The 24,020-nt window shown below is 38.7% G+C and overlaps 1 protein-coding gene across 2 annotated transcripts in view; it reads left to right on the forward strand.

Annotated features, from left to right (window-relative positions):
* rev3l (REV3 like, DNA directed polymerase zeta catalytic subunit) overlaps window positions 1-24,020 on the forward strand; it is a 105,473-nt gene that overhangs the window by 60,975 nt on the left and 20,478 nt on the right. For both annotated transcript variants that reach the window (XM_026291585.1, XM_026291586.1), the window contains exons 7-14: window positions 2,830-2,934; window positions 3,030-3,114; window positions 8,558-8,682; window positions 10,432-10,560; window positions 11,292-11,538; window positions 18,357-18,499; window positions 18,599-22,430; window positions 23,011-23,879. In XM_026291585.1, coding sequence (XP_026147370.1) covers window positions 2,830-2,934; window positions 3,030-3,114; window positions 8,558-8,682; window positions 10,432-10,560; window positions 11,292-11,538; window positions 18,357-18,499; window positions 18,599-22,430; window positions 23,011-23,879 — 5,535 coding nt within the window. The remainder of the gene's footprint in view (window positions 1-2,829; window positions 2,935-3,029; window positions 3,115-8,557; window positions 8,683-10,431; window positions 10,561-11,291; window positions 11,539-18,356; window positions 18,500-18,598; window positions 22,431-23,010; window positions 23,880-24,020) is intronic.

Raw genomic sequence — 24,020 nt, forward strand, 5'->3', positions numbered from 1 at the left:
GAATGAGCCATTTTAATATTAATAGTCCAGCCGTCCAGCCTTCATTTGAGTCCAGCCGTGTTTGATTGGACTTGATTAGGAAAGCCACACACCTGTCTATATAAGACCTTACAGCTTACAGTACATGTCAGAGGTCAAAGGAACTGCCTGAAGAGCTCAGAGACTGAATTGTGGCAAGGCACAGATCTGGCCAAGGTTACAAAAAAAATGTCTACTGCACTTAAGGTTCCTAAGAGCACAGTGGCCTCCATAATCCTCAAATGGAAGACGTTTGGGTAGACCAGAACTCTTCCTAGAGCTCTCCATCAAGCCAAACTGAGCTATCGGGGGAGAAGAGCCCAAATATCACTGTGGCTGAGCTCCAGAGATGCAGTCGGGAGATGGGAGAAAGTTGTAGAAAGTCAACTATCACTGCAGCCCTCCACCAGTCAGGTGGCCGACAGAAGCCTCTCCTCAGTGGAAGACACATGAAAGCCTGCATGGAGTTTGCTAAAAAAACACCCGAAGGACTCCAAGATGGTGAGAAATAAGATTCTCTAGTCTGATGAGACCAAGATAGAACTTTTTTGTCTTAATTCGAAGCGTTATGTGTGGAGAAAACCAGGCACTGCTCCTCACCTGTCCTACACAGTCCCAACAGAGAAGCATGGTGGTGGGAGCATCATGCTGTGGGGGTGTTTTTCAGCTGCAGGGACAGGACGAATGGTTGCATTCGAGGGAAAGATGAATGCGGCCAAGTACAGGAATATCCTGGACAAAAACATTCTCCAGAGTGCTCAGGACCTGAGACTGGGCCGAAAGTTCACCTTGCAACAAGACAATGGCCCTAAGCACACAGCTAAAATAACCAAGAAGTGTCTTCACAACAACTGCATGACTATTATTGAATGGCTCAGCAAGACCTAATTGAGCATCTCTGGAGAGACCTGAAAATTGAGCAATTCCCCAAATCCAGGTGTGAAAAACTTGTTGCAATTTTCTCGAAAACACTCATGGCTGTATTAGATCAAAAGGGTGCTTCTACTAAATACTGAGCAAAGGTTCTGATTACTTAGGACCATGTGATATTTCAGTTTTTCTTTAATAATAAACGTGCGCAAATGTCAACAATTCTGTGTTTTTCTGTCAGTATGGGGTGCTGTGTGTACATTAATGAGGGAAAAAATGAACTTAAATGATTTTAGGGAATGGTTGCAATATAAAAAAAAGGGGTGAAAAATGTAAGGTATCTGAATACTTTCCGTACCCACTGTGTGTGTGTGTGTGTGTGTGTGTATCTATGTCCCATTTTGGGGACCTTTTATGATCTGATGAATATTTCAATATCTTCTAATTAAAACAGTAATTCCTGTTCCTGTGCAGTTTAGAATTATTGAAATTGATTTAAGTAATTTCCAGGAAATGCATGGAAAAAGTCCAACACTGATTTTTTATTTGCACTAATTTCATTTATAGAATTACACTCATTTACATCACACACTCACTACTGCGTTGTAATATAAGAGATTTAAGTAAATCAACATGATTCCCTTTGGCTCACCGGTTCCTGCGCAGTATTAAAAAAAGTAGATATTTTCCTTAAGTAATTTCTGGTAATTTCTTTTTCAGGTCTGGAAAATTATGGAAAAATATTTTTACTATTTGCCCTATTTAGTGTTCTAAAGTATAAATTTAATTTCTAAAAACAAGCGCTTTAAACAAAAAAGATAGCGTCAGACAAACTCTCAACAAAGCATTATCTACCTCTCTACATATGAGATAATAAAACAATAATAATTGTGTTAGTGACAATGAATGAATAACTCACTGTTTGTACTGACCATTAATGTATTAACTACAGTTTATAAACTATGAATTAACTATATAAACTAATAATTGTTGTGGATACTTAATTTATATAGTGAATATAAATTGTTAATCTAAAGCAGCGGTTCCCAATCCCAGTCCTCACTCCACCGTCATATACCTCTATAAATAAATACAATTTAAATTCACATCTTGCACGCTTTAATACCCTTTGAATTAAACATACAGTAAACACTCATTTAGAACTGGATGTACATGACCTATTTTTCAGTGGTATTCAGTATGACATTTGACTGTTTGATTTATAATTATATTGGCTCAAATGTGACCCTGGACCACAAAACCAGTCTTAAGTCGTAGGGGTATATTTTTAGCAACAGCCAAAAAAAAAAAAAAACAATGTATGTCAAAATTATTGATTTTTCTTTTATGCCAAAAATCATTAGGATATTAAGTAAAGATCATGTTCTATGAAGATATTTTGTAAATTTCATACCATGAATTATCAAAACTTAATTTCTGATTAATAATTCGCATTGCTAAGAACTTCATTTGGACAACTTTAAAGTCGATTTTCTCAGTATTTAGATTTTTTTGCACCTTCATATTCCAGATTTTCAAATAGTTATATCTTGGCCAAATGTTGGTCTATCCTAACAAACCATACATCAATGGAAAATGTGTATATTCAGCTTCAGGTTATGTAAAAAAAGAAAAAATAAATGAGACGTGGTTTAGTGGTCCCAGGTCACAAATAAAAGTGCTTATACAGAATTGTTTTTGTGTTTTTTTTTTTTTTGACTAATTGACTATTCGGTTACAAAATTTTCGGTTTCATACTTTCCTAGAAAAAGCACTTTAAACTAATATTTGTTGTTGCTGTCATGTACTTTTACTTGATCGAAAAGCAACATGATAAAATCAACTGTGCACATTAAGTCTCTTTAAAGTTATGTTATTTATTTAGTAAGTTTCATGAGTCTGTTGTTGTTGTTTTTTTTTTTTTTTTCATTTTGTGTCCAGATCAGATTGGAAGAAACCCTGGTCTTCAGGCCATCTGGGATGATGAGAAACAGCGACGACAGGAGGGAGGTCAAAGTTCTCATATTGACATGCCTGAATCACAAGGTGAGACAAGATCTTCTATGGAAACCTTTTTTTTTTTTTTTTGCAGCACCACTTTTAATATTATTTACCATGCTGTGCAATCGCTAATGTTTCAGATCGAGGCTTTGTAGAGTTTGCAGAGAGTGAAAAAATCTTCGTGAAGAGATTCAAAGAAATTCTCAAGGAAAATGAATTTGACATGTGAGTGAAGTTTTCCATACGTTTCTAATAAATGTGTTTTCCATCTCCTGGTTGGAAGCAAAATAAATAAATATGTGAAATTCTGTGTACAGTAGAAATTGAGGTACAAAATATTAATGCAATGTTTCAATCACTACCCATGGTCCTGACAGCTGTATGGAAACCACCTCTATGCAAAAAAATTAAATAGCAGTTACAACCATTTGTAACACTAGTGCAAATAATTGTATAATTTACCTTGCTTTAATCTTCTAATTACTTAAAGGGGGGGTGAAATGCTATTTCATGCATACTGAGTTTTTTTTATTTATTTTTTTTATACTTTATTTATTTTTTTATGCAACACATGTAAAAGAACAGAACAGACAGGTCATTAGGGGTATCACAAACCATTATGTTGTTCATATACAGTTAACTTCATATCAGGGGTTGCTCTCCCAATGGTCTCTGAAGAGAAAGAAAGAAAGAAAATTATAATTAACAAAAAAAAACAAAAAAAAACAAAAAACAGACATTGCAGTCAACTTACAATAACTCACTATGTTCCATCAATACTCCTATACTTTAACCATTTTGACCAGTACTTGTAAAATTTATCCATGTTTAATCTTAGAGAGAAGGTGAGTTTCTCCATGTCACACATATCTTTTACAATCATTATCCATTCTTCTTTTTTTGGTGGATTCTCATTCAACCATTTCTTAGTTATTGCTTTTTTACTAGCAACCAATAAAAGTTTGAGAAGTTATTTATCTTGAGTACTAAAATCAGTTGGTATGTTTCCTAAATATATGGTACCAAAGCTGTTCTCAATTTCAAATCCCAATATCAGTTTTATTTCAGTGATTACCTCTAACCAATAAGATTGAATTGCTGGACACTTCCAAAATATGTGAAAGTAATCAGCCATAGAACTATTACATTGTCTCCAACAGAGTGCAACAGATTTCCATCCTGTAAATATTTTCTTTTTGGAGTAATGAAAAATCTTATAATATTCTTCCATGAGAATTCTCTCCACTGACCTGAGCTAGAGGTAGTATACTGTGTTTTACAAATATTTAGCCATTCTTCATTGAGATTGTCATAAGAATATCATCTGCATATAAACATATTTTGTGTTCATTTCCTTTAAATTGGAATCCTGATATATCTACATTTTCTCTAATTGCTTGAGCCAGTGGCTCTATAAACAGTGCGAAAAGTGTGGGACTTAATGGGCATCCCTGGCGACATCCCCGTTCCAATGTAATTGAACTAGAGACATTACCATTTATTTTAATTTGAGCTGTCGGTAAATTATATAGTTGTTTAAGACATCCTTTATTGAAACCAAAACGTTGCAATACCAGATACAAAAACTCCCGTCGCACGGAGTCGAAAGCCTTTTCAGCATCGAGGCTAATTACCAAAGATTTTGAATTATTTTTGCTCATGCTATCAATCAGAAATAATGCTCGTCTTACATTATCTTGTGTCTGTCTGTTTTTCACAAATCCTGTTTGGTCAGTATCAATCAGTTCAGGAATTATATTTTCTAATCTTTTTGCAATTATCGAAGCATATAATCTGTAATCTATATTTAAAACAGAAATGGGTCTGTATGACCCACACTCCGTCTTATCTTTTCCAACTTTTGGTATTACTGATATAATAGCTTGTTTCCATGTTATTGGTGTCTCTCCCCCTTTAAGAACATGGTTAAAACATTTTAAGAGCATAGGTTTTAATAATTCCTTAAATGTTTTGTACCACTCTGCTGGATACCCATCCCCCCCTGGTACTTTATTCGTCTTTAAATTTGATATGGCCCCATCAATTTCTGCTTCTGTAATTTCTTGTGTTAACAGTTTGTTTTGTGTTCGTCCTACTGATGGTAAGTCTATAGATTCCAGAAAATGTTCAATAATAGAAGGGTCTGCTGCTTCTGGTTGGGAATATAATTTTTTTATAATAAATTTCAAATGACCTTAGTATCTCTTCCGGTTTATAGCACTTTACATTGGATTCTGGATTTTTAATTTTGAAAACTGACCTTTCCATTTGCTGTTTACGTAGTTTCCATGCTAACATTTTTTTAGCTCTGGGTCCATTCTCATAATAACTCTGTTTGATATATTTAAGTTTAGTCTCTACTTGATTATCCAGTATCTTATTTATTTGATGTTTTATTACTTTTATTTCTTCAAGAATTTGAGGTTTTTTTAATTCAATATGTTTTTGTTCCAGTGTTTTTAGTGTGCTTGATAAATCGGTCAGTACCTTCTGCATTTCTTTTTTTTTCCTTGAGGACCACTTTAAAAGTTTTCCTCTTAACACTGCCTTAGCGGCATCCCATAGAACACTTGGTGACATTTCCTCATTATTATTAAATTCAATGTAATCCTTAATTTCCTTTTTAATATATTCCATGCATTGGGGCTCATTTAAAAGACTAGTGTTCAATCTCCATATGGTGTTTTTGAATTGAACATCCAAATGGAGTCTTAAATACACTCCTGCATGATTTGAAACATCCCTAGTTCCTATATCACAGCCTATAATTCTATGCCTGTCTGAGTGGAGCATGAAAAAATAATCAGCCCTTGAACAGACTGTGTGAGGGTGGGAGAAAAAGGTAAACTGTCTCACAGATGGGTGGAGTTCCCTCCATATGTCAATCATGCCAGTTTCCTTAAGCATTTTTTTAACATACAAGGATTCACAATTTATCTTTTTTGTTGGATTTGAAGAGTCTAGGGTAGGATGCAACTTTACATTCCAGTCCCCTCCACATATAAGTGTCCCTGACACTTCAGAGATTATTAACTCAAATATTTTCTTAATTAGTAATTTATTCTGTCCTGGTGGTCTGTAAACGTTAAATAATGTTACTTCTTTTGAATCAAGGATCCCTTTAACCAGAATATAACGTCCTTCTTTGTCAGCTATTTGGCTGGAGACCTGGAAAGTCACCTTATTCGATATCAATATTGCAACTTCTCTAGCATGTCCTTTAGTGTAAGACGAATAAAAAGTGTTTCTAAATCCTAACCTTTTCAGTTTTTCATGTTCAGTTTGTTCTAAGTGAGTCTCCTGCCAAAAAATAATATGTTGGTTCTCTCTTTTCATCTTAGTTATAAGTTTACTTCGTTTGATAGGATTTTGCAACCCATTAACATTAAGTGAAATAATTCTATATTCTTGTTGTGACATTTATCATCAGGTATACTATCAAATTGTTACCCCTAAATGACCTTAACATTGTAACACAAGTAACGCAGAATAGAAAAGTAATTAAAAAAAAAAGAACAATCAATAAAAACAGTAACTTCCATAGTCAAAGTAACTTCTATCTGGAAAGGAAAATCTTCGATTAACGAAGGGCCTCCCCTGTGCTAACTGATGATATAAATCAGTGCACGCTTTCCCCTCAACTCCCAGACATTACCGTTATTCGTTTATGAGTCTGTCAAGCTATAACATAAATCAACCATTAATAAAACTAACTCACTCCAAAATCAAATCGTTGGGCATGAACAAATATTGTAATAACATTACAGAACTCTTGTATGAAAATTAGCTTTGTTATATTTACCTGCTATTTTAGTAATATTGATTTTGGCTATGACAGTTCTACTGGTAATCTTCCCTGAGTGAGAGTCAAACAGCTTCTCCGGTGTCCCGGCGGAAATCCTGAAGTCTTTTCTGTGCTCTCTCCTGATGTCCCTCTCTTTCGTGTCGTGGTTTTGCGCCCGCTATTTCCCATGAGATTTTACTCAGCCTCTCCATTGAAGCCAATGCGGTGGCGTCATCAACTTTGATGCTGGCCGTGGTCAATCCTTTCTTTTTAAGGTCCTCCATCACTTCCGCTGGACTATTATATACAATGGGACCGTCTTCAAAAAATACCCGAAGTTTGGCTGGAGGCGGTGTCTGGAAACGGAGACCTTTTTCTTTGAGTAGTTTCCTTACAGGAGTGTATGCCTTCCTCTTCTTTTGGGTCTCCGCGGGGTAATCCTGGTCAAAGTACACTCATCTCCCTTTCAAGTAAACTTCCCTCTTTTTCCATGCTGAACGGAGGACCAGTTCTTTAATCCTATATTCAAGAAAGTAAATGACAACCGATCAAGGATTCGCATTTGGCGGTGGCTTCCGTATAGGCGTATATTGTTTCGCCGCGATCTTGCTTCAAGATCTGTTAGCTTAGTTTGCATTTTTTGTTGAATGTCAAGGGTTTGTAGAAGCACGTCCCTAGCCTCGGTACTCCACTCTTCCAAATCCGCAACTCGGTGTTCGGCTTCCTCCACTCTATTCACTGTGTCTTTCAAATCTTTGGCGATTTCGTCCAGTTTAAGATTAATGTCCGTTTTCAGGCTTCCCAAGTCAGTTTTCCAATCTCTGGTTAAAGTCTCTTGAAAGTTGTTTAGTTCTATCTTCACGTCGCATAGCCTACACAGAGCCATTGTTAATAGAGAAGATGCGCAAATCCACTTCATTTTCAGCGTTTTTTGGCGCATCTTCTCAGTTAACAACGGCTCTGTGTAGTAACAGCTGCTCTATGTGAAATCACACACCTGATCGAATTAACCGCTGATTATAGAACCGGCTTTACTGACGAGATGCGCATTAACGATCAGCCGATCGTGATCGGAGCACGCCTATTTACAAGGCAAAATAAACTATTTTCTTCACAAAGAAAGCAACATTAAACTTCAGGAAGAGTCAAGGCCAACATAACAAAAACATCCCACTAACTATAAATGAAAAACAGTCTACACAAGCTGCATCTGAAATAAAAATAAAAAGGCTTAGCTTTCTTCTTTTTTAACATAAAACAAAGAAATGGGGGGGGGGGGGAGTGGATAAGGTACGAAAATGGCTGCCACTTCTAGTCTTAAACCTTACAGTTTTAAAGGACAGAATTTAATTATTATAGATTATTATGACATATTGTGACAATTATAGTAGACAACCATATTACACAGTTTCTCTTGTCATTTAGGGTTACATTAACATTACTAAAGAAATACAACAACATAGCACTAGCCAACAGAGGTATGTGCACTTCAGTCCTCCACACTAAAGTTTAATGAATCAGCTTAGCTTTTATCTTGGGTCATTGTTGATTGTTGGTAACAATAATAAATGACCAATCTTGAGCTCCACCCAACATGATGACAGAGTCTCAAGAAAAGAGAAAATACAAAGAAGGAACAAAATACAAATATACCTCTTCACAAATCAAATGTATAACATACGAAAAAAATAAAATGTATGTCTTAGAACATAACATAGATGCATACCCCACACATGCATAAACCCCCCCCCCCACACACACACACACGCTCCCCTTCATCACTGGTGAAGGTGTAAGGATGCTAATAGTTGGAATGAATGTTTGCTACATTGAATTGCTTGAAAGTGGGCAGGTAGAGAGCTTGATGTTTATCCTGTTTTGTAGGACTCAAACTGGGTCTGAAGTTGAATCTTTCCCTGACTTATCAATCTATCCGGATGTGCTGAGCCCAGATGACTTGCCTTGTATACCTGCCAGCCAAGTGGATGTGCATCAAGATGCATTTAAAGGTGAGGTGCACAGTGTCAAGTAACCCATTGACAACATATACAATTACTCTCTCAAATATAACAATTCGATATAACAATATGAAAGGATTTATTACTGATTTCCAGCTGTAGAAATTTTAAAGACCGTGTTGACCGCTTTAGTTTCTAGTCGAGTCTAGACGAAATTTTAGTACGCTTTTATGGTGGCTCTGAACTGTCAGAACAAAACCTCTGAAAATGCTTGCTACAGATGCGCAAAACAGATCGAACCCCTTCCTAATCTTTTTTAGACGGACGAATATTTCGGAGGCAGTATGAAAATGTGATGAAATGCGAAATTTGCCTTTCATTTTAATAATTCTGTAAATGTATAAAGTTAAAGTTTCACTGAAATGCACTTTTATGGGTTTTGTTATGTTTTGCAAGATGCTGTTCTACTACTACATCACATGGTAGTCATTTCAGTCATTGTCAAGACACACAAGTCATGTAACCTTTGTTTCTAAAACAGCTGTAACTAAGAACATTAATTTCTGTTGCAAGACCAAAAATTTCATCCAGTTTGAACAGGTTATTTTGAGTACAGGTACACCTTGGAGAGTACTCTTATGGTGGTTCAAACCAGACGCGAATAGATCGTCTGGTGCGAGTGAGTTCAATGTTAAGTCAGTGCAAAGATGCAAATAGACAACCTGCGGTGGTGCAAATTGAGCGTTTTGGGCATTTTGACGCGATTTGTGCGAAATGCACAAGTTAACAAATATGATCTTTGCTGAAATTTTGCGCCGAAGCGACAATGGTGGACAAATTATCATCGCTGTATGTGCATACCCGGAGCTGTTACTTGATACTTCTTCATACTTTTACAGAAACAGGAATAAAAAGGATCTTGCTTGTGTATATATAACATATTAATAGATTAATTGAATAAAGACCAAAGATTAGATTTACCCCAAACAAGTTATATTTCATCTTGAACCACTAAAGAGACATCAAAGCCAGCAGCACATGTCAGAAGGTCTAGCCGAGGTGGGACTGCTCTACGCGGATACATGATCACCAAGCTCCTGCTGATCTCATGGAGCTCGTCTCCGAAAATGTGATGCTGTTTTTATAAATAAACCGCATATTTGAGTTTAAAACAACTACATTCTCTCCTGAAATACTTTTAAAACTACATTTCATGACACGATAAAAGGTAATATTTTGAAAATTATCCGAATAAAAATGGTGGTTGAAAATGCTGAGTGAACTCAACTGGCAGAAGCCCCCCCATGATGCGAATTCGCATCTGTGGTTAAGTTAATTTCACATGCGAATGAAGCGTATAAACCCAAAATGTTCAAGTGTCCAACTATGTGCGAATAGCATGATTTATTTACGCAAGTCGCGTCTGGTGTGAACGCCAAATTGTCCTGTCCTAGATAGTCCTGTCCTAGTTAGTGAGGACTTCATCACTACAGTACTATATATTTTTTATTTGTGTGTATCTTTAAATGCAAATGAGTTTCTGCACTCTGTGCACCCTTTCCAGAAAAGTGCTGTGCCTTTACAGTTCATGCCTTGGATACTATGGCAACAATGAAAAAAACATCTGCTTGTTTTTGATTGTAATCTCTATTGTACTCATGTGACATAAAAAAAAAAAAAAACTTATTAACAGTCCTGGTGTTTGATAGCACCTTTTGTACACTAAAGGGAAAAAAGCATGATAGGACCCCTTTCAGTGTATTGAATGTATTAAAAATGTTTTCCTTGTTTACCATATAGGCACAAAAAGACATGGTGGGAAAGATGCTGAAGTGGCAGTTGTTGATGAAGAGGCCATTTTAAGTTTGTTGGAAAACAGTCAGACCTTCCTCCCTCATTCTCAGGGACCCAACCAATCAGCAATACTTGGTACTGAGACTATCACGACTAATATATCTGTTTCATAAGCAAAAACTCTTACCTTTTCCCTAAATTGTTTTCACACTGCAATTTTTTTCCTTAATCAACAAAAAATATAAAAAATATTTTTACTGAGATTCAAACATACAGCAAAATATATTACTCTAGAACAGTGGTTACTAACATGTCGATAGCAAACAACTGACAGATCTTCATCACTGTCCCAGTAGATACCGAAAATAACAGTGACATAAGTACAAAAAATTCTTACATTTCGCCATTCTTTGTTCTGTATTTGTTTTGTTTTTTTACTTATTTTTCTGATATTTTCGGGAGTGACTAGGACAGTGAACAGAGACTAGAGACGTTGAAGACGAGCTCAAAGAGGAGAAAATACTGTAACAGGCAGAGAACAACAGCTCACGGTGTTCACAGTGATCGAAATAATATAATGGGAGCAGGAAAAAGTGAATTTCAAAATGCATTCTCTTAAAACAAATCTTAATATATTTTAATATGTTACATACTTTTCATATTAACCCATGTTTTTGATATGTATACTGGAAACAAATACTGACGAAGAAAAAAAAATTGCAGTACTTTGTATCTATATCTTTATTGATCACAATTTTGTTTTGCATGTTGTGTACATATGCATAATTCGTTTTTTTCTCTTGTACAGTGCATGATCTAATTATATTTTCAAGTTTATATTTACATTTTCCACAATGTTTTAACAGACAGCAGTGAAGACCAGGCTTTGGTTGATCTGTTTGAAGCGTTGGCTGATGATGGATTTAGAACCGACAGGTCCAGAGCAGTGTCCCAGCAGTTGTCTGGGATTGCTAGTTATGTCTGTAACAGTGATGATGAGGAAGCTGGGCCTGAGCTGGAGAAAGAGGAATCAGAGCTCAGTAGAATCATGTCCCAAAGATGGGACTGTGACATGTCAGGACCTTCTGCTGCACAAAAGTCACCAGACATCCCGTAAGCATTGTTGGAATTGTCTATCAAATTCTTTTAATTCTTTTTTTTTTTTTTTTACATTTGTTTATTGATTTTCAAGTGACATAACAAAATCAAGAGGTAACAAATCGGGTGTCAAGACAGTGTCAAGTACAACTGACAAGAAAAAATAAAATAAAAATAAATAAAAGATAAGGAATAATAGTAATAGTTTAAATGGTATAATTTTCTTTAAAAAAAAAAAAAAAAAAAACCCAAGAACAAATAAACAGAACAAACCAAAAACACAAAATGGTCACCACCCACTAAATAAAAGTCCAATATGTTCACTTACACATAGATTAATAAAAGCATCACAGCATTCTACAAATTCACTCAAGAAGAAACTCACAATTAATAGACAATCAGGGTGACTACTCTGGAATAGCCGTAAAAGTCAATCCCTCAACATGTGCAAAAAATGGACCCCAAGTTTTATTAAACTTTGCAAGAGAACCATGTATCGAGCATCTAACTTTCTCCTACTTCACAAACTGAAGTATGTCCCTGATCCAAGACAAATGAGAAGGCGGTGCAGGAGACTTCCACTTAATAAAATCAAACGTCTAGCCAAAAGGGAGACAAAGGCTACAAAGTCAGCTTTATATTTAGTAAGTTGCAAAGTAGGAGGTAAAACTCCAAACAAAGCCGTACATGCTGTTGGATCAAATTGAACCCCTGTACAAACAGAAATAGAATCAAATATCTGTGTCCAAAAATTAAATAGTGAAGGACAAGACCAAAACATATGGACATGGGTAGCTGGAGCCTGATGACATCTAATGCACGTGGGATCGACATCATTATAGATTTTGGAAAGCCTCACTTGAGTGAAATGGGTACGATGTAGAATCTTGCACTGGATCAGACCATGTCTGGCACAAATAGATGAGGAGTGAACCCGATGCAAAATGGCAACCCACAGCTCCTCCGAGATTCCCTCCCCTAGATCCTCCTCCCATTGGGTTTTAATTTTATGCTGCGGGGTAAGCTGCAAAGAATAGATGAGATTGTATAAACGGGAAATCGCACCCTTAAGGGTAGGCAATGGGGTTAAAAAGGAGTCGATTAGAGAGGCCACTGGGAGATTTGGGAAATTGGGGCTAAGATTGCGAATGAAACTAAGAACTTGAAGATATCTAAAAAAATGCTGTTTAGGCAAATGGAATTTCTCTGAGAGTTGCTGGAAGGATGCAAATGTACCAGCAATATACAAGTCCCTAAATGCCTTGATGCCATAATCAGACCACAAAGAAAAAGGCCCATCAATTAAGGAAGGATGAAAAACAGGGTTAGCTGATAAAGGTGCTAGGAAAGAGAAGGTCTGTAAACCAAAATGGCGTTGAAATTGCTTCCAAATTTTAATAATGGATTTAACTAAAATATTGTTGCAAAAAGGGGAGGGAGAAAAGCTAAGAGGAGCGTGAATGAGGGCAGTCAACGAAGCAGGTTTAACAGAAAACATCTCCATACTCAACCATGTAGGAGGAACTGGTGCCCCCTCCAGAGAAATCCAAAGCTGAATTACTCTAAGGATGGAAGCCCAGTAATAAAACCTCAAGTTGGGAAGGGCCAAGCCCCCAAGGGTCTTAGGTCTCTGCAACAGCTCCTTTCGCAAACGAGGGACCTTCCTGTTCCATATAAACTCAGTGATTAACTTGTCTAATTTTTGAAAAAAAGACTGAGGAAGAAAGATAGGTATGCACTGGAAGAGATAGGACAATTTGGGGAGGATATTCATCTTAACCGAATTGACCCTGGCCATAAGGGAAAGAGGCAACAATGACCACCGCTGAAAGTCCATCCGTATCTGATCTAACAAAGGGGCAAAATTATAATCAAACAAATCTTCAAATCGGTCTCTAATCTGGATACCAAGGTATTTAAAGCCAAATGGGTCAATTTTGAATGGGAAACCCTGAGCCGCATTTTGGGCATCTTGATTTAAAGGAAACAGCTCACTCTTGTCCAAATTTAGTTTATAGCCTGAAATCTGACCAAATGACCTAAGAATGTCAAGAGCAGCTGGAACAGAGACAGAGAGATTGGACACATATAGTAATAAGTCATCTGCATAGAGGGAGACCTTCTGTTCAAGACCATATCTTGTTATTCCAGTGATGCGTGGCTCTGAACGAAGCGCAATAGCCAGAGGTTCAATAGCAACAGCAAATAAAAGAGGACTCAGAGGACAGCCCTGACGAGTGGAGCGGTGCAAAGGGAAATAATCTGAATGGGTGTCATTAGTTCTGACAGAAGCCACAGGGGATGAATAGAGCAACTTAATCCAAGAAATGAACTCCTGGCCAAAACCAAATTTCTCCAAAGCGTAAAAAAGATAGTTCCACTCCACTCTATCAAAAGCCTTCTCCGCGTCTAATGAGATTACGGCTTCCGGCCCCATTGAGGTGGAAGGATTATAAACAACATTGAGAAGTCGTCTGAGATTAAAGAACCCATGTCTGTTCTGGACAAATCCTGTCTGATCAGCAGAGATTATCAAAGGCAAAACTGATTCCAGTCGCAGAGCAAATAATTTAGACAGAAGTTTTACATCTACAGGTGAAAGACTAATTGGACGTTAACTTGGACAGGAAACAGGGTCCTTATTCTTTTTTAAAAGTAACGATATGGAGGCCTGATTAAGAGTGTGAGGTAATTTAGAAAGAGTAAAAGATTCATTGAACATTTCTAACAAAACTGGTGCTTAATTTATCAAAAAAGGTCTTGTAAAACTCGGTCAGAAAACCGTCCGGACCTGGACATTTTCCAGACTGCATAGAAAATGTTGCCCTTTTAAGTTCATCTATGGTGATCGGACCCTCTAACTGCTCAGCAATATCAGCATCTACCATAACCAACTCCAGTGAGTCAAAAAAACTCTTCAGGGCTGACATATCAGACCCAACCTCAGAATTATATAGAGAGGAGTAAAACAGTTTAAACTGATCATTAATTTTTTTAGGATCGGTTGTTACACCAGAAGGAGTATGAATTTGTGGAATCTGCTGAGAGGAGGAAGCCTGTCGAAGCTGATGGGCCAAAAGTTTGGTCGCCTTATCCCCAGATTCATAATAACAATATTTAGCCTTAAATAAGAGCTCCTCAATCTCTTTAGTAGAAAGAACATCAAACTCAGCCTGAAGAGAGAGACGATCCTTATATATGTTAGGGGATGGGGAGAAAGCATAGATATTATCAAGCTGGGAGATTCGTAACCTCAAATCCTTTAATTTTTTTTTTCCGTTGTTTGTTCTCATAGCTGCTGTATGAAATAATTTCACCTCTAATGTATGCCTTCAAAGTCTCCCAAAGAAGGGAGGCTGAGATCCCTTGAGTTCTGTTGGTAGTAAGAAAAAATTCAATTTGATTAGAAACAAACTTAACAAAATCCTCATTAGATAGCAAGCACGTATTGAGACGCCACGGGGGGCAAATACGTTCACGCTCCTGTATGAATAACTCCAGTGTGGTCGGAGCATGATCTGATAATAGAATAGTATCATAAGAGCAAGACTGAACAGAATGGAGAAAACTGTTGTCCAGGAGAAAATAATCAATACGAGAAAAGGAGTGATGTACATGAGAAAAAAAAGAATACATTTTACCAGACGGATTAAGAAAGCGCCATGGATCAGAGACTGAGAACTCATCCATAAAGGATAAAATGGTCTTAGAAGACCTCGAGGGCACACCTGGTCTAGTAGAAGAACGATCTAATACAGGATTAAGCCAACAGTTGAAGTAACCCCCCATAATAAGTAGATGTGTGGACATGTCAGGTAATTTGGCGAACAATTGATGGAAAAAATTGTCGTCGTCCCAGTTTGGACCATACACATTGGCCAGAATCACAGAATTACTATATAGCTGTCCCGTAACAAACACAAACCTCCCATTGGGGTCAGCTATTACATTAGAGCACACAAAAGGAACCGATTTATGAATCAAAATTGCAACACCCCTAGATTTAAAATTAAAACTAGAATGAAATACTTGACTGACCCACCTCCCCTTTAAACTGATATGGCTGTAAGATTTTAAGTGAGTCTCTTGAAGGAAAACAATATGGGCACCTAATTGTTTAAGATGGTGAAGAACTTTGCTACGTTTAATAGGCTGATTTAAACCATTACAGTTCCAGCTAACAAATTTGAGTCCTGTCCCTGAATGTCGTGGCATCCTAGACTGCTGCATGCTAGTCAAGTATTAGTATACACTGCAGCATGGAATGTATGAATGTAACAGTCACAGAAATAAATTAAAACATGGGCGACCTGACTAACCAAAATACAAAACACACAGCGAGAGAGAATAAAAGAGAACTCCCCACACCCCCACCCACCACCCCACGAGCTGAAGCGTCTTCCCAAACAAGACGCGAGCAAATCCTACAAACTAACGAAAACATCCTAGCATGCTCCTTTAACAGCACAAACCAGTAGTGCACATGCGAGTTGTAATAAAGCATAAAATAAATATATAAACAAACACAGTATCAAAATATGAAAAGTGACTCAAGTCCAAGTGTCACAAACCTAAAGCAGTGCAGTTTACCAATATAAAACGGGTTAAATTAACTCCGTTTACCAAACAGACTGCCAGCCGCTTTCAAATTGTAGCTCCAGAAGAGACACCAGACTTTAAGTTCACCTTGACAAAGTCCATTGCAGTGGCTGGGTCCTCAAAGTTGTGTGTAGCTCCACCGGGAAGAGTCATCTTCAAAATCGCAGGAAACATCAATCCAAACTTCACTCCAGGACACGAATGTAACAAACGTTTAACGTCCGTGAATGTAGCACGTTTCTTCGCAACTGACGAAGTATAGTCAGGAAAGAGAAACAGTCTTTTACCTTGGTAGAGAAAAGGGCCTCGCTGGCCCGGCGTAAAATGTCATTCCTCACGTGAAAAAAGTGCACACGAATCACAAAGGGTCGGATCGGAGAGTGCGATGCGCCCAATCGAGCAGGGGCAACTCCTCCAACCGAGGGAGTCCAACAGCAGCTGGGCAATAAATTCAGTAGGGCGCTGTGGCGAGTGGGGCGGGGCCGAGAGGCGTGGGAACGAGGAGTGAGGCCAGGTGTAGTGATTGGAGATGAGCTACACCTGAGCCCCACCGCTAGTATCGAGTCCCACGTAGGAGATGGAAGGATATAAAACTGGAGCGACGACCGTGAAGGACGAGAGAGGACCAGGCCTGGGACATTATTTTATGTTTGCTTTTTATTTATGCGCGTCAGTCGCCGTGAGGGGCTGACGCGCTGTTTTGTGTTTACTTTTGAATATTAAAACGTTTTAATATTCAAAAGTAAACACAAAACAGCGCGTCAGCCCCTCACGGCGACTGACGCGCATAAATAAAAAGCAAACATAAAATAATGTCCCAGGCCTGGTCCTCTCTCGTCCTTCACGGTCGTCGCTCCAGTTTTATATCCTTCCATCTCCTACGTGGGACTCGATACTAGCGGTGGGGCTCAGGTGTAGCTCATCTCCAATCACTACACCTGGCCTCACTCCTCGTTCCCACGCCTCTCGGCCCCGCCCCACTCGCCACAGGCGCCCACCTTCGGCCCCCTCCGGCACACCTACCCTCTACCCTCCAGGTCTTCACACTTATCGGTCAGCTGTTTAACCTCGGCTTTTAGCGTGGAAACTGTTGAATCCAGTGAAGTTAGCAGGTCACTGTGGTCAGTGCACGCGCGCTGCAACTCCATAATAACTTGATCATGGGAGCTGAGTTTTTGTTGCATCGGTTTAATTGCGTGCCTAAGCTCCTCTCTTACCGAAGAAATGTCCGCTCGAAGCTCGCATGACAGCGAGTCTATTTTGCCGCAAATATCCCCTTTCAACTGATCTAACATAGCCCGGAGATGATCCAAATTGGGTGCACACTCGGGTTCCGTGACTAACTTCAGCGGAGATGCAGGCTCAGTCGAGGGAGAAGCCTTATTAGCACGGCCTGTGCGAGCCGAGTTTCCACGTGCAGCTGACATTGTCGGTTGAAATTCCCCCAAAACACTCCAAAACTGACAAAGTAATTGTCACAATTTTGCACCAGCCTAATTAGTGAAAAGAAACTGTATTAAAGAGTTAAGATAAACACAAACTCGCGGAGCGAAATGGAGACACGTCCTACATATTCGGTGTCCAACCACGCCCCCAAATTCTTTTAATTCTTGTTTGCATTAATTATATTGTTATTTTAAATACATTATGCAGTTCTTATTATATGTTATTAAATGGTCAGTCAGGTTTATTTGAGCAGAAAGATTAACTTATTATTAGAGGTCGACCGATATATCGGGCTGATATTTGTAATTTTTTAATATATCGGCATCGGCCGATATCTGTGTTTAGTAGCACCGATCAGTCAGGCACCTCAGCGGGCAGCCCGTGTTATTGATGTGGTGGAAAGTGCTGCTGCCACATGTGAAGGTAATTGAGAATACGTTTAGAAATGTTGTGCATCCACTTATTATTAGTGTGACATTTTATCATGCAAATAAAGGGGAAAACTTCAAGATATCAGCCCTAAAAATCGGCAGCACATATCAGCCATCAGCTGACCCTGACCTCTAAACATCGGCATCTGCTATAGAAAAACCCATATCAGTCTACTTATTATACATCATCATATCCTATCTCTACTTATTATACCTTTCTTAACAGGCATTCAGAATAGACCTTTGGAAAACACTGGCTGGTCCACAACAGATGGTGCCTGTGTGATGTTATACCTTTTGTTTATTTAAATTGATGGCATGTTGTTTAATCATAATCTGTGTTGCCTTCCCTCACAGATTATGTATGAAAGAAGCAAACGAAAGCTCCAGTGAAGAGCAACAGGCCTCATCAGATGAAGAATTATATTGGAAGGGAAACAGTGCTCTACTTACTGATCTGTCCATTCCACAGTTGGATGGAGCTGCAGATGAGAATAGTGGTAAGTAGAATTTTAATTAATTTAATTTAATGAATTACAACGAAAAGTATGATTGCTTTTGGTGCAGTGGTGTATACATACTTGTCATGTTTCCTGTAGATTCATCAATAACAGACAAGGAATCCCGGACACGCTCGTCACTTAAAGCACCAGATAAGATCCTTGGAAGCAGAAATGTTTTTCCAAATGAAGCTGTTTGTATGGAGCCACCATCTTCTGCTAAAATTGTTATTGAATACAAATGTGCTGAGCAGAAACTCAATCAAGAGGATTTAGCAGAAAGGCATTTAAAAAGTGAAGAGGCAAATGAATATTCAACTGGATTAAGAGTTAACAAAGAGATGCCATATATTCCACCAGTTAAACACCCAATTCCTTTTAAGACTGCAAATTTACCTAAACCTGGTGGTGAAAAAATAGGTGTACACTCTTTATACACTGATGAAAACCAAGCCACTGGCCTTAATCAGCCAGATCCTGATGATTCAATTTTTGGAAACTCTAAACTTGACCAGAGCATAAGGAATTCTACCAGTATTAAAAATGTGGAGAAAAAAAATGTATCCATCCCCAAGAATCACAAGAGCTTCTTTGTATGTTACTCTGAGCTGATGAACTGCCCCACCAAGACTGAAATACAACTCAGTCCAAATGACTGCAGAAGACCTGTGATACATTTTGACCAGACACAAAGCCCTATGGAAGACAACCAAGCTTTGGGCCCTCAAGAAGGTGACACAGGACAGGATAAAAAAGAGGAAGATGTCAGCAAACTAAAAATAAGGTACGAGGATTACCAAGAGAATAAAACTGAGAGGACAATTGTGGCACAACAGGAGGCACACTACAAATTTTTTCCCAGCGTTATTCTGTCTAATTGCCTCTCCAGACCCATCAAGAAACAGACAGGGAGCAAGACTGGGGATTGTTGCTCTACCTTAGACCCTCCTGAGCAGCGAAGGTCAAGGTTAAAGTTGATCAAAAAGAAGACAACATTGGGTCAAAAAAGGGTAAGTCCTGTGAGGACCCCGTCTCCTATGAAAGAAGAAGGCACAGCACTTCTTTCCAACACTGTAGGCTCTCTTAACCAGAAAGAAATGTATAAGGAGGTTGACATGGACATTTCAGATCCACCAACCATTGAAGGTTTGATCAAGAACTCAGTAGAGGATGAACTTGCAGATATTCCAACGAAAATCTCTTGCACCAAGGTGTCCAGTTTACCAGGTAGCAAATATACCTTGCGGGCAAAAAGGAAAATGACTTTTGACGGTGAAAATGGAGATCAGGCAAGTTCTGGTTCTTTCAAACAAGCTTTGGTGCAACATGAAGGCCTTAAGGGCAAAGATCATGTCTTTAGCCAAAAAAAGAGGAAACTGACTAAAAAAGAGCCACCAATCATCATTAAATATATAATCATTAACAGATTCAAGGGTCAGAAGAACATGTTAGTGAAGATTTCTAAAATTGACACTGATGAAGCTTGCACTGTTTTAACACCAGAAAAGCTTGCCAAATACAAAAGACTTGCTCCTCTCAAAGAATTCTGGCCCAAAGTGCCAGAGTCTACAGCAGTGAAGTACCCGCTACTTGAGCCAAAAGTAAAGAAGTGTCCCAAACGAAAGGCTAAGGTGAACCCAGTGTCAAAGAGAACTGGCATCTCTCCAAAATCTAGGTTTCCACGAGCTGGTAAGACTAGGAGGGTGAAGCATGCAAAAGCACTGATAACTTTACCGAAATTACCCCCTCCACGGCCTTGTTATAATGAGTTCACTGATGACTGCTGTACAGAGTATTCTGATGTGATGGTGGAGTTGGGTTATTTGTCAGAAAGAGCCTCAAGTCCTACTGATTCAACCCCACCTAGGTGTTGGTCTCCTACTGAGCCCTTACTGGAATCAAATTCAAATCTAATAAACCCACATAATGATCCATGTCTAGGTGAAGTACTAGCTCCAAAACCATACCAAAGAGGTATTTGGGATAGAAGCAGAACACCCAGGTCTAAAAAGACTTCTGCTACCAGACCAAAAAGAAAAGCTAATACTTCAACAAAGTCAGTGAATAAAGATTCAGTGAAATCTGTGGACTCACAGAGGAAAGGTATTCGAATGGCTTCAAGGAGACATAAGAAACGTTGTGAAAGTATTGAAGGAATCCCTTTGGAAGATGACACCTCTACCTCTCAGAAAGACAGGATGCTGAATGAGAAGCAAGTCCCAAAAAGAAAGCAGGTCCGAGATGAGGAGAGTGATAATTCACAGGCTCTACATTCTGTTAATAATGCACCTATTACTTCCTCATCTGATGACTTAACTCCTTATCAGGATCCCAGTTCTCTAAAAAGCAGTCAAGAGGACTTTACTATTAGTTGTTCAGGCTCTCAAACAGTGGTCACTAGCCCTGGAAAAAAATCTAATCAAGATGTTGTTTTTGTCTTCAATGCCATTGCCTCAAATGAATTACAGAAGGACACAGAGATTGTTCTCAATCCCTGTATTGAAAAATCTTTAAATCGTATTCTTTCCCCTTCCACCAAGAAGGTAGGACATCCATGTTCCGTCATCACATACAGCAATTCAAAATCACAAAATATGAGTCAAGATGGGACTGTCACAAAAAATCTATATGAATTAAAGTCAGAGGTCTCTGACCATGAAGAGAACACCAGAACTGCACAGCATTTGCAGTCAACCAGAAAAACGACCATTAAATCAAGAAGACTGCAAACAAAAAAGAAAGATACCATAACTTTATTGGATTCTGTCGACTGTAGACCCTCCCTTATGCCCTCTGCTAAGAGTGCAATTAAAGCTGGATTTCACACAGGTCTAACATTGTCCTCAGACCCTAAAATTGACGAAATGTGTGTCACTGAGTTACCTTCTGGGCTTGCTGTGTTGAAGGAACTTCTCCAAAAGAGGCAACTCAAGGCCGGACAGGACCCACATGAAAGCGATCGTGTGACTGAGGAAATGTCTTCTACCAGTCACCCTACTGATATTCCCAAAACAGCCAAATCTAAAACACCTCATTCAGCAACCTCAAGAAAACCAAGGGGTGCAAGAACAAAAGTACCAAAAGAATTACAGTTCAAAATCAGAAGTAAAAAAATGAAACCGGATGATTTGAGAATTGACCATCTTTCATCAGATGATAGTCCTGTGATTTTCTCTGACCCTGGCTTTGATAGCTGTTGCTCAATTGAAGATAGCTTGTCCCCAGAGCTCCCAGACAATTACAGCTTTGATATCAATGCCATTGGGCAAACAGAGTTCTCCAGTCTTTATTCTGGCAACCAGTTTGTGTTAACTGATAGGATCTTGCCTCAGAAGTTCCTCAGTGATGTCAGTCAGGAGGCAATCAATGCCCTTGTTGGGTTAGGCGACAGGACACAAAAGGTGTTTGATGAGAGCAGCAAGCATGAACTGGACTGGCATAAGTCTGGGACTCTAAGTCCAGAACTGTTTGATAAGTCATTTTGTGAAAGTGGCAAAGTTTATTCCAATAAGGTATCTCTTGATTCAGAAAAAATCTTTTGCAAAGATTGGGGAGGCTCTTTAGGTAAAATTCATGGCCTTAGCCACTTTCAGGACTTTCACTGTGAAAAGAAAGATGTGTTGCTCGACCCAGAGCCCTTTTCCCCCCTTACTTCTGCTTCTTTTGCTTATAATGGTGTTTCCCCAAATAGTGATCCCCTAGATGGCAGTTCAGCAACACCAAGCAGTTCCCCACAGTCCATCAACTCACTGTCCCAGCTAAAAAATGGAGCTCTGAGTTCAAAGAGTGGGGGAACACACATTCTCAAACCTCTCATGTCTCCACCTACTCGGGAGGAAATCTTAGCTACTCTGATGGATCTGGACCTCTCAGAAGCCACCTACCAGGAACCATTCTGCAGTGACCCATCAGATGCACCCTTGAAGCCAAGGTAACATTTATAATGGTTCACCCGCATGGATTTTGTTTTTGTATATTCTTTTAAAGCTGCAGTCGGTAACTTTTGATGCTCTAGCGGTTAATAAACAAAACTGCTTGCGTCTTGCGGAAGAACATCGTAGCCGGAACTACTTCTCTCTGTTTATGTCTATGAAGAATCACAAAGGTACTGGGTTACTCCGCCGTGGTACCCCCGAAGCAATCTAAAATAGTCCGAATATAAACACTTATTATAGGTGCATCCTAGTGATTCAGGACAAGCCAAAAACACGGTTTGGAAAATGGATTCATGGTGTACTCGCTTATTATATACATTTTTCTACACTTTGAACACAAACAAAGTTACGGACCGCAGCTCTGATTGGTTGTTTCTTAACGGGAGCGATGTATTTCTGCAAATGGCAATAGGACCACTGGGAGGAGCCAGAGGAGCTTGATTTTTTTCACAGATTATCTGTCTCATATTCTACTGTCAGGACATAATGACAGGTTTAACAAATATGTAAAAAATATATTTTTACAAAAGTTACCTACTGCAGCTTTAAGTTACTGTTTGTTTGTTTTTTCCCCAGGGAGGTTGGTGGTCGAAAATTGATTCTGGAAACCAGACTGGCAAACAAACTAGTTGAATTTCATGGAGACTTATCTCAAAATGGCTTACAATTTTGGAAAATTGCATTTTCTGCAATGACAAATCAAGCCTATGCACCAAATAATGGGTGTAAATCCTCTATACTGACCAAGGACAAAAACCCATTTTCTGGCAGTGATCAAAAAGTGATTATGCTTCCCTGCAAGTGTGCCCCAAGTCGAGAACAGGTACAGTTCTGGTTGCAAGCAAAAAACCAGTATGCTTGCCTTCAGAGTGACAAGAAACAAGTGGGTGACCAGACAACTGTGGAACTTGGAACATATGACAGAACCTCACATCAAAATGAGGACTATAATTCACCTTCCTCAGAGAATCATGATAAAAGGTGGAATAAAAAAGATGAAAAGGCTTCAGAGTTGCAGAGTATCCGTAGGAATAGTTTAAGTTTACCACTCCATATTTCACCAGTTAAAGCAGCTTCATCTAACAGTAGCCCTAAGAGTACGAAATGCATCTTGGACATAGAGACAAACAAAGGTTGTCAGATCACTTCTCCATATTCTCCTGATCTTTCTACATTGCAACAAATATCTGCTGAGATTAAAGAAGATGAGGACCAGAAGGATTTGACTGATTTATTACAATCTCACAGCTTGGAGCAGTCTCAAAATCTCAATGACACATCACTTGAAAGTGTACACCCAAAGGACCTCTTGAGTCCATCAGTTTTTCCTGTCAAACACCTAGATTCTGATGTCAAATGCTCTTACCAGCTCCATAGCACACCTGTCCACCGGAGAAGCTACATTGATGACGATGGGTCTAGCTACAGTCCAATAAGAAATGAAGGTATAGCTTTATGTTTTTTCTTGAAAGCTTAAATGTTTTAACTAAGTTGTTCAGCTCTATTATCTATAATGGGTTCCCAAACATTTTAATACTGGAACCCACCTAATGATGAGAGATAAACCCTTTTGTGTCGATGGAGTT

Source organism: Carassius auratus, chromosome 20 (assembly GCF_003368295.1).
Source record: "Carassius auratus strain Wakin chromosome 20, ASM336829v1, whole genome shotgun sequence".
Lineage (NCBI taxonomy): Eukaryota > Metazoa > Chordata > Actinopteri > Cypriniformes > Cyprinidae > Carassius > Carassius auratus.